The sequence below is a fragment of the Heptranchias perlo genome, chromosome 11 (genome assembly GCF_035084215.1).
Source record: "Heptranchias perlo isolate sHepPer1 chromosome 11, sHepPer1.hap1, whole genome shotgun sequence".
Taxonomy (NCBI): Eukaryota; Metazoa; Chordata; class Chondrichthyes; order Hexanchiformes; family Hexanchidae; genus Heptranchias; species Heptranchias perlo.
In genome coordinates this window covers 42,064,491-42,077,230 of record NC_090335.1, presented here as the reverse complement: position 1 = coordinate 42,077,230, position 12,740 = coordinate 42,064,491, and the positions used below count along the sequence as shown (strand labels likewise).

General features: G+C 41.3%; 1 protein-coding gene across 1 annotated transcript in view; it reads left to right on the top strand.

The window, feature by feature from the left end:
• The window catches only part of srpx (sushi-repeat containing protein X-linked), a 79,374-nt gene that overhangs the window by 50,812 nt on the left and 15,822 nt on the right, over window positions 1-12,740 (top strand). Inside the window, exon 6 of the mRNA XM_067992859.1 lies at window positions 3,098-3,219. Within this exon, the coding sequence (XP_067848960.1) occupies window positions 3,098-3,219 (122 nt within the window). The remainder of the gene's footprint in view (window positions 1-3,097; window positions 3,220-12,740) is intronic.

Sequence of the window (12,740 nt, the reverse complement as noted above, 5' to 3'; positions counted from 1 at the left end):
CACTAGTTTTGACTTGAGTTTCTGGCCCCCAGCTCCAATAGGTTGAACATCTCTGCTGTATAGGGTGATGGGCAGCCAGCAGACCACAGAATTACTTTCTGTCTAGTGATATTGGAGGCCTGTGGATGCAGGCAAGTACAAAAGTGCAGAGAGCCGATCCTCTTCCGATTTATTTTGACATCAGCAGAGACAACAGGAGCATGGATTTTCTCCTAACATGAAAAACATTTAAAATTAGGTTTTAAAAAATTCTCAGACTGCTCTTTGGTTAAATATGGCTTTGGTTGGGGCTATAGCAAAATGATGTGGTACCCACATGGGTGAAATTACATTCTGGAGGGTGTCGCAGTTCTTGGCTTCAGTGCACACTGGAGTCAGATTGCCAGCAGACTCCCAACTAATACTGCTGTTTTGTGTAAATGCACATTTAAAACTACTTTGGATTAATACAAAAGTGATATTGGTAAGCCCAAGGCACTGTAGAGCCTAAAAACTGTAGATTCAGATTCTTCAACAGGTCTTAATCTAGCCCTGATTGATGGAATGGAACTCTCTCAGCTTAATGAAATGAGTTTGGTTAGCCTGCAATCAATTCCTAGTGGGTGTAAATCCACAAAACAAAACTGTCTATAATTTGGTAAAAATTGGCACTAAATTGATTACAGAATCGATTTGGAGAAAATGGAAATGCCATACTAGAAGGTGTTTTTCTGAAGATGGGGTTAAAGCACATTTTTGAGTTGAATACAAGGAACTGACTTTGCATCTAAAGTGTGCTATATAACCTTAATGCTGATGGTGGATAAAAAATGTAGAAACCATTCCACCCTCAGCATTGGTAATCTCTCCCGTAGAACCAGAGATGTTTGCAGCATAGAAGGAGGCCATTTGACCCATCTTGTCTACGCTGGCTCTTTGTTAGAGCAATCCTAAACTAATCCTACTGATCTGCTTTCACCCATAGCCCTGTATCTTACTCCACTTCCACTGAAAGGTGCAGTGGTCTCTGTCTCAACCACTTCTTATGGCAAAGTATCTCATACTCCAACAACCCGCTGTGTAAAGAACTTTCTTATGACCTCTCTCCTCACTTGCTTGGTGACAATTTTAAATTGATGACCCCCTTGTCACTGATTCTCCAAATAGAGGAAATAGTCTTTCCCTATTCACTCTATCAAAACCGTTCATAATTTTAAATCTCCTCTTAGCCTTCTTGTTCCAGTGGAAATAGTCCCAGTATCATCTTGGTAAATCTACTTTGTACACTTTAATGTTCTTTCTGTAATGAGGTGCCCAAAACTGCACACAGCAATCTTGTCCTTTTGAGCTGGAAACAAATCAGCAACCTAAGGATTCTTGGATGCAAACAGCTGTAAAACCTAATGGGGTATTAACAATAACTTGAAAAACCTTTGGCTTACTTCTGGAGTTCAGTACCAAGATAACAATTATGGCATGTTTGTTAAATTTTGGGATCCTCACGTGACCAGAAGAGAGTTCATTTCAGAAGGTCATAATGTGTTAGACCAGGGCCAACTGTCAGGAAGAGAGGGGTTTAACGAGAAATAATACATTTATTAAATCTGATAGTTTGTAGAATAGAAAACATTATAGTGTCCTGGGTTATATTGTGCAAGTTTTCTCAAGAAATAAGAGCAGGATTTAATATGAGCATGAAAGAATCATATGGCCGATAATCATTTAACATTGTACAATATCTTTAATTAAATATTTTGTTAGGAAACTGGTTACCTGGAGCTCCTTTCATGCATAAGGAAAGATCAATCTAAAATCTTTAGTGCATTATGATTCAGAATTATATCTATGAAATTAGTCATTTTTGAAGGTTGATGAATAATGTATGGAGTACTATTGGCAGATACACTTTTCAGTAATAGATTAGAAGCTGTGGGAATTCATTATTTAGTTGAGAACTATCAAGGATTCATTTTCAGTTGCTGCTGTAAACAAAACATGTTTTAATCTGTATTGAATGGAGAAGTGCATGCCGCTTCCTTAAATTAACAAAACATAACCAATGCAAAGTGACAAGTAATTAATTTAAGTACCAAAAATTCACAATGCTGCTTAGTTAACTTTTCACCCTGATAAAATTCCATTGTTTGGTGCTCCTACTCAATTTCCATTTCTGTTATGGAAAATTCTTATATGTTGTCCTTAGGTTGTCACAGTGTGCAGCGTTGAGTTGATAAAAGAAACTAAATCTCTGCTCAATTGGTGTTGCAAGAATACCCCTTAAAGGGAGGCACTGATCTACGTGCCAACAGAGAAGGAGGAAAAATCAGAGGCTGAATCGCCCTAGCCACTATTGAGCAGTTTGTTGGCCGAGGACTGGAAAAGAGTTTATCTCCCTGTTTTCTCAGCTCTTTTGTTTCTCTGATGGTGTGAGGATATTGGAGGGGGTGGGGGAAGAGAAACAAAAGAAGTAAATTAGCCCATGGTATAATACTGCCTGATATATTATAGTCTGTGGTGAAGATCTTGGTCCAGGCATTAATTCAACATTTTAGGACTAATAATTCATTTAACCATTTCTGATTAGCTTCTCCTTTTTCAATGCATTCCATTCTGTAAACTCCGTTGACCATTGCGCAGTGCCACTTAGAGTGGCCATTGAGAAAATCCTCATCTGCATCATACACGCACCATGTAGACAGAACAATGTGGAGATGGCAAGCTGCAGAAATACTGGGAAATAAAATGAAGGCATGATTTAAAATAAATGCATGCCATGGTAAAAATCTTGAACAACCATTTTTCCGACCTAATGGTTCCACACTAGGCTACATATTTAGAGGAGCTGCACTGGCCACATGCAAGAGGAATTCCCCAAAACAGCAGTTTGAGTGCTACTCCAGCATTATAGTTTACCCAGTGCAGTACTGCAGATTCCAGATTGATAACAGCAATAATTTTTTTTGAGTGTTTTGCTCACTGCTCGCCTTGAGGTAATGAACATATTACCTCAAAAAAACGATATTGCCGCAACTTTTCATTTGAATGAAGTTGAATGTGAATATGCTGTGTTATAAATGCAACAAGGTTCAGTATTAATACATTTTTTAAAATGTTTTAGCGTTATTTTAAAAGGCCTCCCTCCTCGATCAGAATTTCCTGAGGGTCAACATAAAATTCAGTACACTGTTTTTGACAGGGCTGGAAACAAGGCTTCGTGCAAGTTTACAATTAAAGTGCACGGTAAGTCTTTTTTGATAATGCTACATGCATTGTATAAGATTTGAGGATCACAGAGTCATAAATAAAATATAGCACAAACATCATACCTTATTTTCTAATTGTTTTCTTTCATGACCGTAGGTATTTCTTTTGAGGTGATAACTGATTTATCATCCTGAAAGGAATCAATTTAGGCATTTGTAACATGTCTTTTAACTGTATTTTCCAAAGAAAAAACATTTTGTTTTTTGCCAATCTAGTAGGTGTTTCACTCGGAACGAGAAAGAAAATCTGAGATTCATATAGAAAATGTTTAAGCACAAAAATGGATGTGTAACATCAGACAAAAAGAAATTATAATTGTTTTGATGATGGTGAGATTCACTTCTTTTGAAGCCATTTTCTAGCCTTCCCTGACCTGTTGCTCCCTGTACTTTGCACTATCTGTGGGCAAGGCTGCAGGATGAATGGTCCCTGGGTTTCTGCCAATACCAATCTGAAAGGAGATGCAGTAGAGTAGTCCAGAGTAATTCTTCCTCGCTGCTATGCAGAAGCACCCAGCCTCTCTGTGACTCTGCTGCTGGGATCGGTAACTCACTATTCGGATGATCTGGGTACAGAACTCTGCTCCTGCCAATCTGTAGTGTGTTATTTTGATGCTTTGGCGTGCAGTGCCAAGGAATCTCATTTTTTAAGAAAAATTGTTTTCTTATTTGAATAGTCTATTAGAATTTAAATTGCGATCTCGAAGTCAATTTCTGTTAGAGCAGTAATGACCTGGCATATCTTATTAAGATTCAGTAAGTAGAAATCAATACTTAGCTTTCCAGCTAAACTTTTGCCAATGCTACTGTGTATCTGGCTTGTGAGAGTATGCCCCAGGGTAATCCATATTGTAGTTTTTCCTCCCCCTTGTGGGTAGGTACCTGCTCACCATTCAGCGTGTCCTGCTCATCTGAGACCAGACCTGTGTCATGCAGAGAGCACAGTGGTATTTTACAGTTCTATGTGGGAGCATTGTATAATGACCATACATAAAAGATATTTCTTTTATACTTAAATCATAAAAATGATTAACTTCATGCTTGACTTTACATTGGACAGTAATCGTTTGCACTGCAAAGCTTACTTATCCTCAACTGACTTATATGAACCAAAAAAAATGTAAAAAGATAAGGTCTTTGAACGCATCAAGCTGCTCTTCCACAGACAATGTGAAGTTAGTCCTGCAATGGACAGTAGCCCACTTATTTAATCTTCTGTGAGAAAGTTCTGCAAAATTTATTTTTGAATTTCTCCCCATCCACTTCCACCCAAAGATGATCAAGTGAGACTCCAGAATATTCACCCCCCCCACCCCATCTCCATTTTAAGCCCTGGCTGGTTGTATTCCAGAGCTGCCATTTTTTTGTTTACAGCGGTATATATTGTGCTCCATGGAGTGTTTGAATATCTTGGTCCATGCTTATTTCGGTAACTTTCAATCCCTTTCCTATGTGGCTATTTAACCATTTATTTTTTGAATGAGTTAGTCAACACAATATCAGTTGCTTTTGCTGGGAGTCTGTTGCACATAATTATCACCCCGTGAAGAATGGAAATTCCTTTGAACCTCCACTTTCACTTGAAGCTTATTAATTTTGTAGCTGGGTCCACAATATACCAGTGTGGTCCATTTCCAAGCAAAAGAGGATGCCAGTTGGTGTAATTGGATTAAATTGTCTAAGGTGTTCTGTAATGTAAAGACAGTAGTTAGATCCAGCATACAGAGGGAGAGCTATATCATTCCTCCAGTCCAGATATTGCACTCCAGATATTTTAATGTTTGAACATTTTCTTTTAATAAGATTTAACTATTGAGGTGAATTATGATATCATACATAACTACATAACATCATATGTAGCTTTAATATCAATTGAAGAAGGAAAGAAAGAAAGATGTTGCATTCATATAGCACCTTTTACTACCTCAGGACATCCCAAAACACTTTACAGTCAATTAAGTACTTTTGAAGTGTCGTCACTGTCGTAATGTAGGGAAATGCTGCAGCCAATTTACGCACAACAAGGTCCCACAAACAGCAACGAGATAATGTCCAGATAATCTATTTTAGTGATGTTGGTTGATGGATAAATATTGGCCAGGACACCAGGGAGAACTCCCCTGCTCTTCGAATAGCGCCATGGGGTCTTATATATCCACCTGAAAAGGCAGACGTCTCGGTTTAACGTCTCATCCAAAAGATGACATCTCCGACAATGTAGCACTCCCTCAGTTCTGCACGAAGTGTCAGCCTAGATTGTGTGCTCAAATCTCTGCAGTGGGATTTGAATCCACAGTCTTCTAACTCAGGCGAGAGTGCTACCTCTGAGCCAAGGATAAAAATGGAATGAAAAACAGGTTAGGGCAGACAAAAATTGTTTAAAATCTGACTTCCTTATAACCAGAGTGGCATCACCACCAATACAATAATAGAACAGAAATAAATTGAGACTTGGGTAAAAATGTACTTGCATGATGTCAGGAATTTCAGTGATTTCTGGAAGACCCTTCCCATAACAATGTATCTAAGAATCATGTCAAAGAGCATGGAATATGGAAGGAGTTACATGAAATGTGCTTCATATCAGCATATGTGGGGCAACATTATTTACATTTTGTTATAAACAAGAACATATTTATAGATTTTAATTGTGATAATTGCTAATTTTAATCTGACAGTTAAAATTTGAAATCATGGAGCAATGCTAATTCATGCTACGTAGTTTCAATAATTTATTCACTGACTCGAACAAGTAAAACTAGATTTTCTGCTCATGAACTCTGATCTGGCAATAAATCTATCATGTAAACATATAACATACTATATTATATTTAGCAATTTTTAAATAGGGTTTTGATACCATGAATTTCCTTTACTTGCACCTCATGCTTAAAACCCCAAAATACAGAAGGACCATCACGTTCATGATTTTATTCATACTGATATCAATTTGAATTTTATCAGTTACATTCAGCAATGCTTATTGATTGAACAGCTGTGGACAGTACAAATTGCTTGAACAGCTGTTTGCAACAACTATTGCTTGAACAACTATGAACTGAATCAACAACATTAAATGCACCTCAAAAAGGATAACATTAGGCCAGAACGGTTTATTCTCTGAAATTTGAAGCTTTTGGAAGGAGTAGGCATTCAAGATGACATTTCTGATCTTGGTAACTATAGTAATTTGATTTAGTTTAAAAATCATTATCATTATCATATCTTAGCCTCTCTAGGGGTGGCATTGAATGCAATGTAATCCAATCTTTTCAAAATAAGCCTATGTGGTTTACCAAAAATGCTCTTCGAAGCTTGTTAAAATGTTCTTTAAGTCCAGAACTGTAAAACATGTCATTTAAATCTCAAGGGCATCTAACTGTAAGGTGAAATAAGGTTACAGGTAATTGGTAAGCTCCTTTTTCCAACCTTTCATGCAGTTTTGGCACTTGATCTTCAACAGGAAACTAATGCATTGGGAGAAATCAGAAAGATTTTGCAAAGTTGATTCCAGGTTATGAAGAGCAACTCACAGAACCCAACTTGAAAAGAGATTGAAAAGAAGCATGATGCAAGTGTTTTAAATGCTGAAAGACATGGTTAATGCGATGGAACTAGGGTATTTAATTTGGCCCGTGAGCACAAATCTAGAGGATATGAAAATAATATTAAGAAGTCTCGAGCTAGATGTCTGGAATAGGTTCCCAGCAAAAACAAATAATGCTGTGTCAATTAACATTTTTAAGAGAGTAGGATAAATAACTTATGAATGTACATGAGGGTTTAAGAATAAGTATAGAGATCAGTGAATGCTGTGTTGGTTTCTGAGCTGTTGGGAAATTGGAAATGATATACCAAGGAAAGTAACTGGTCAAGGATACATAAAATAAAGAGAAGAAAGAACTTGCATTTATATAATGCCTATCACGACCCAAGGACATCCTAAAGCGCTTTACAGCCAATTAAGTACTTTTGAAGTGTAGTCACTGTTGTAATGTAGAGATTGTGGCAGCCAATTTGCTAAATCTGGAAATTGCTGTTGGGTGTGCTATTTGGCAGTTAACAGTGGGTTACTAAAGGTTTTTGAGAGGATTTTTGTCTGCTTGTTAACACCCGAGATTGCTACTTCAAGCTATATGTGCAAATTCTGTGAGCTCTTGCCTGCACAGTGGGCTGGCCAAAGTGGCATCGGGACCAATTAGGCAGCTGAGCTGCAAGTAAATGCTTAAGGAGTTATTTAAAACCTTGCATGTGCACAGAGCAGACCAGGCCATGGGTTAGCACATACACATTAAAAATATTTAATGATAGGGTACTTGTTTCCAAAAGGACAAGTATAGTTAGATGAATCTTCTCCACCATAGAAGAATCATAGAATCATAGAAGTTACAACATGGAAACAGGCCCTTCGGCCCAACATGTCCATGTCGCCCAGTTTATACCACTAAGCTAGTCCCAATTGCCTGCACTTGGCCCATATCCCTCTATACCCATCTTACCCATGTAACTGTCCAAATGCTTTTTAAAAGACAAAATTGTACCCGCCTCTACTACTGCCTCTGGCAGCTCGTTCCAGACACTCACCACCCTTTGAGTGAAAAAATTGCCCCTCTGGACCCTTTTGTATCTCTCCCCTCTCACCTTAAATCTATGCCCCCTCGTTATAGACTCCCCTACCTTTGGGAAAAGATTTTGACTATCGACCTTATCTATGCCCCTCATTATTTTATAGACTTCTATAAGATCACCCCTTAACCTCCTACTCTCCAGGGAAAAAAGTCCCAGTCTGTCTAACCTCTCCCTGTAAGTCAAACCATCAAGTCCCGGTAGCATCCTAGTAAATCTTTTCTGCACTCTTTCTAGTTTAATAATATCCTTTCTATAATAGGGTGACCAGAACTGTACACAGTACTCCAAGTGTGGCCTCACCAATGCCCTGTACAACTTCAACAAGACAACCCAACTCCTGCATTCAATGTTCTGACCAATGAAACCAAGCATGCCGAATGCCTTCTTCACCACCCTATCCACCTGTGACTCCACTTTCAAGGAGCTATGAATCTGTACTCCTAGATCTCTTTGTTCTATAACTCTCCCCAACGCCCTACCATTAACGGAGTAGGTCCTGGCCCGATTCGATCTACCAAAATGCATCACCTCACATTTATCTAAATTAAACTCCATCTGCCATTCATCGGCCCACTGGCCCAATTGATCAAGATCCCGTTGCAATCCTAGATAACCTTCTTCACTGTCCACAATGCCACCAATCTTGGTGTCATCTGCAAACTTACTAACCATGCCTCCTAAATTCTCATCCAAATCATTAATATAAATAACAAATAACAGCGGACCCAGCACCGATCCCTGAGGCACACCGCTGGACACAGGCATCCAGTTTGAAAAACAACCCTCTACAACCACCCTCTGTCTTCTGTCGTCAATCCAATTTTGTATCCAATTGCCTACCTCACCTTGGATCCCATGAGATTTAACCTTATGTAACAACCTACCATGCGGTACCTTGTCAAATGCTTTGCTGAAGTCCATGTAGACCATGTCTACTGCACAGCCCTCATCTATCTTCTTGGTTACCCCTTCAAAAAACTCAATCAAATTCGTGAGACATGATTTTCCTCTCACAAAACCATGCTGACTGTTCCTAATTAGTCCCTGCCTCTCCAAATGCCTGTAGATCCTGTCCCTCAGAATACCCTCTAACAACTTACCCACTACAGATGTCAGGCTCACCGGTCTGTAGTTCCCAGGCTTTTCCCTGCCGCCCTTCTTAAACAAAGGCACAACATTTGCTACCCTCCAATCTTCAGGCACCTCACCTGTAGCGGTGGATGATTCAAATATCTCTGCTAGGGGACCCACAATTTCCTCCCTAACCTCCCATAACGTCCTGGGATACATTTCATCAGGTCCCGGAGATTTATCTACCTTGATGCGCGTTAAGACTTCCAGCACCTCCCTCTCTGTAATATGTACACTCCTCAAGACATCACTATTTATTTCCCCAAGTTCCCTAACATCCATGCCTTTCTCAACCGTAAATACCGATGTGAAATATTCATTCAGGATCTCACCCATTTCTTGTGGTTCCGCACATAGATGACCTTGTTGATCCTTAAGAGGCCCTACTCTCTCCCTAGTTACCCTTTTGCCCTTTATGTATTTGTAGAAGCTCTTTGGATTCACCTTTGCCTGATCTGCCAAAGCAATCTCATATCCCCTTTTTGCCCTCCTGATTTCTCTCTTAACTCTACTCCGGCAATCTCTATACTCTTCAAGGGATCCACTTGATCCCAGCTGCCTATGCATGTCATATGCCTCCTTCTTCTTTTTGACTAGGGCCTCAATCTCCCGAGTCATCCAAGGTTCCCTACTTCTACCAGCCTTGCCCTTCACTATATAAGGAATGTGCTTACCCTGAACCCTGGTTAACACATTTTTGAAAGCCTCCCACTTACCAGACGTCCCTTTGCCTGCCAACAGACTCTCCCAATCAACTTCTGAAAGTTCCTGTCTAATACCATCAAAATTGGCCTTTCCCCAATTTAGAATTTTAACTTTTGGGCCAGACCTATCCTTCTCCATAGCTATCTTAAAACTAATGGAATTATGATCACTTGTCCCAAAGTGATCCCTCACTAACACTTCTGTCACCTGCCCTTCCTTATTTCCCAAGAGGAGGTCAAGTTTTGCCCCCTCTCTAGTCGGGCCATCCACATACTGAATGAGAAATTCCTCCTGAATACACTCAACAAATTTCTCTCCATCCAAGCCCCTAATGCTATGGCTGTCCCAGTCAATGTTGGGAAAGTTAAAGTCCCCTACTATTACCACCCTATTTTTCTTGCAGCTGTCTGTAATCTCCTTACATATTTGCTCCTCAATTTCCCGTTGACTATTTGGGGGTCTGTAGTACAATCCTATCAAAGTGATCTCTCCCTTCTTATTTTTCAGTTCTACCCATATAGACTCAGTGGGCGAACCCTCGGATATATCCCCTCTCACTACTGCCGTGATGTTCTCCCTAATCAAGAACGCAACTCCCCCTCCTCTCTTACCTCCTGCTCTATCTTTCCTATAGCATCTGTACCCTGGAACATTGAGCTGCCAGTCCTGCCCCTCCCTTATCCATGTTTCAGTAATAGCTATAACATCCCAGTCCCATGTACCCATCCATGCCCTGAGTTCATCTGCCTTGCCCATCAGACTTCTTGCATTGAAATAAATGCAGTTTAATCTAGACTTCCCTTGGTCTTTGCCCTGCTTTCTCAGACCATCTGTCCGGTCATGTTCTGTACACTCTCCCTTACTGCCTTTTGTTTCTGTCACCATTTTATTTCCCACTGACTTCCTGCATCGGTTCCCATCCCCCTGCCACATTAGTTTAAACCCTCCCCAACAGCACTGGCAAACACTCCCCCTAGGACATTGGTTCCAGTCCTGCCCAGATGCAGACCGTCCAATTTGTACTGGTCCCACCTCCCCCAGAACCGGTTCCAATGGCCCAGGAATTTGAATCCCTCCCTCTTGCACCATCTCTCAAGCCACGTATTCATCTTAGCTATCCTGTCATTCCTACTCTGACTTGCCCGTGGCACTGGTAGCAATCCTGAGATTACTACCTTTGAGGTCCTACTCTTTAGTTTAACTCCTAACTCCCTAAATTCAGCTTGTAGGACCTCATCCTGTTTTTTCCCTATATCGTTGGTGCCTATATGCACCACGACAACTGGCTGTTCACTCTCCCCCTCCAGAATGTCCTGCAGCCGCTCCGAGACATCCTTGACCCTTGCACCAGGGAGGCAACATACCATCCTGGAGTCTCGGTTGCGTCCGCAGAAACGCCTGTCTATTCCCCTTACAATCGAGTCCCCTATCACTATAGCTCTGCCACTCTTTTTCCTGCCCTCCTGTGCAGCAGAGCCAGCCACGGTGCCATGAACCTGGCCACTGCCACCTTCCCCTGGTGAGCCATCTCCCCCAACAGTATCCAAAACGGTATACCTGTTTTGGAGGGAGATGACCGCAGGGGACCCCTGCAATGCCTTCCTAGTCTTCCTCTGTCTGTTGGTCACCCATTCACTATCACCCTCAGTAATTTTTATCTGTGGTGTGACCAACTCACTGAACGTGCTATCCACGACTTTCTCAGCATCGCGGATGCTCCAAAGTGAGTCCATCCGCAGCTCCAGAGCCGTCAAGCGGTCAAACAATAGCTGCAGCTGGACACACTTCCCGCAGGTGAAGGAATCAGGGATACAGGAAGGAGCCCTGAATTCCCACATCTCACAAGAGGAACATGACACGGCTCTGGGATCTCCTGCCATGACTTAACCCTTAAGTTAGCTTAACAACAACTGCAATGTCAAGAGAAAAAAAAGGAAAGAAAAACTACTTACCACTCCCTTTTAGGAGTTTACTCCTTTAAATTGTTCTCAATTTAGAGAATGTTAACTACACTAGGGACCTTGATTCACTAAAAAATAAACGCTACTTCCTATAAGACCTGCAGACCTTCCCTTTCCTTTTACTTTAGTTACTGTAGATAAGTAGAAATACTGACCTGAACCTACTCACCAATCAGGTGCCTCCCCTGTGTCGCGTCCCGATCTGATTCCTGACGTCACTTCGAACTCGGTCGCAGCTCCGCTCGGCTCGGCTCCTCTCAGCGCTCTGAAATCCCGCCTTTTATCGGACGCTCCCTCCGCTCGGCTCGGCTCCTCTCAGCTGCACTCAGCGCTCTGAAATCCCGCCTTTTATCGGACGCTCCCTCCGCTCGGCTCCTCTCAGCTGCACTCAGTGCTCTGAAATCCCGCCTTTTATCGGACGCTCCCTCCGCTCGGCTCGGCTCCTCTCAGCTCTTCTCAGCGCTCTGAAATCCCGCCTTTTATCGGACGCTCCCTCCGCTCGGCTCGGCTCCTCTCAGCTGTTCTCAGCGCTCTGATATCCCGCCTTTTATCGGACGCTCCCTCCGCTCCGCTCGGCTCCTCTCAGCTGTTCTCAGCGCTCTGAAATCCCGCCTTTTATCGGACGCTCCCTCCGCTCCGCTCGGCTCCTCTCAGCTGTTCTCAGCGCTCTGAAATCCCGCCTTTTATCGGACGCTCCCTCCGCTCGGCTCGGCTCCTCTCAGTAGGAGACATTGATATAATTATGGTTCCAATCTTTTCAATTGTTTGTTTGTATGGGTTTTAATTAATATATTAAACAATTGCATCACTACAATGTCACCTTTCAGAATTCAAAAAAACATGAAATGAGAAACAGCCATTTAGCCCATCAAGCCTATTCCTTCCATAGATCCATTACAATCTACTGTATCATGAACTCTACCACACCCATTTAATCTTGTAAAGAAAGGTTCTGTAAAGACAAACCCTAAGATATTGATTTAATTTTGCATCTTACATTATAGTCTAGAAATTGCTGTCAGTGTAAAGCTTTGCATTTGTGGTGATTGCACAATACTGGCCTTTAGTTTCA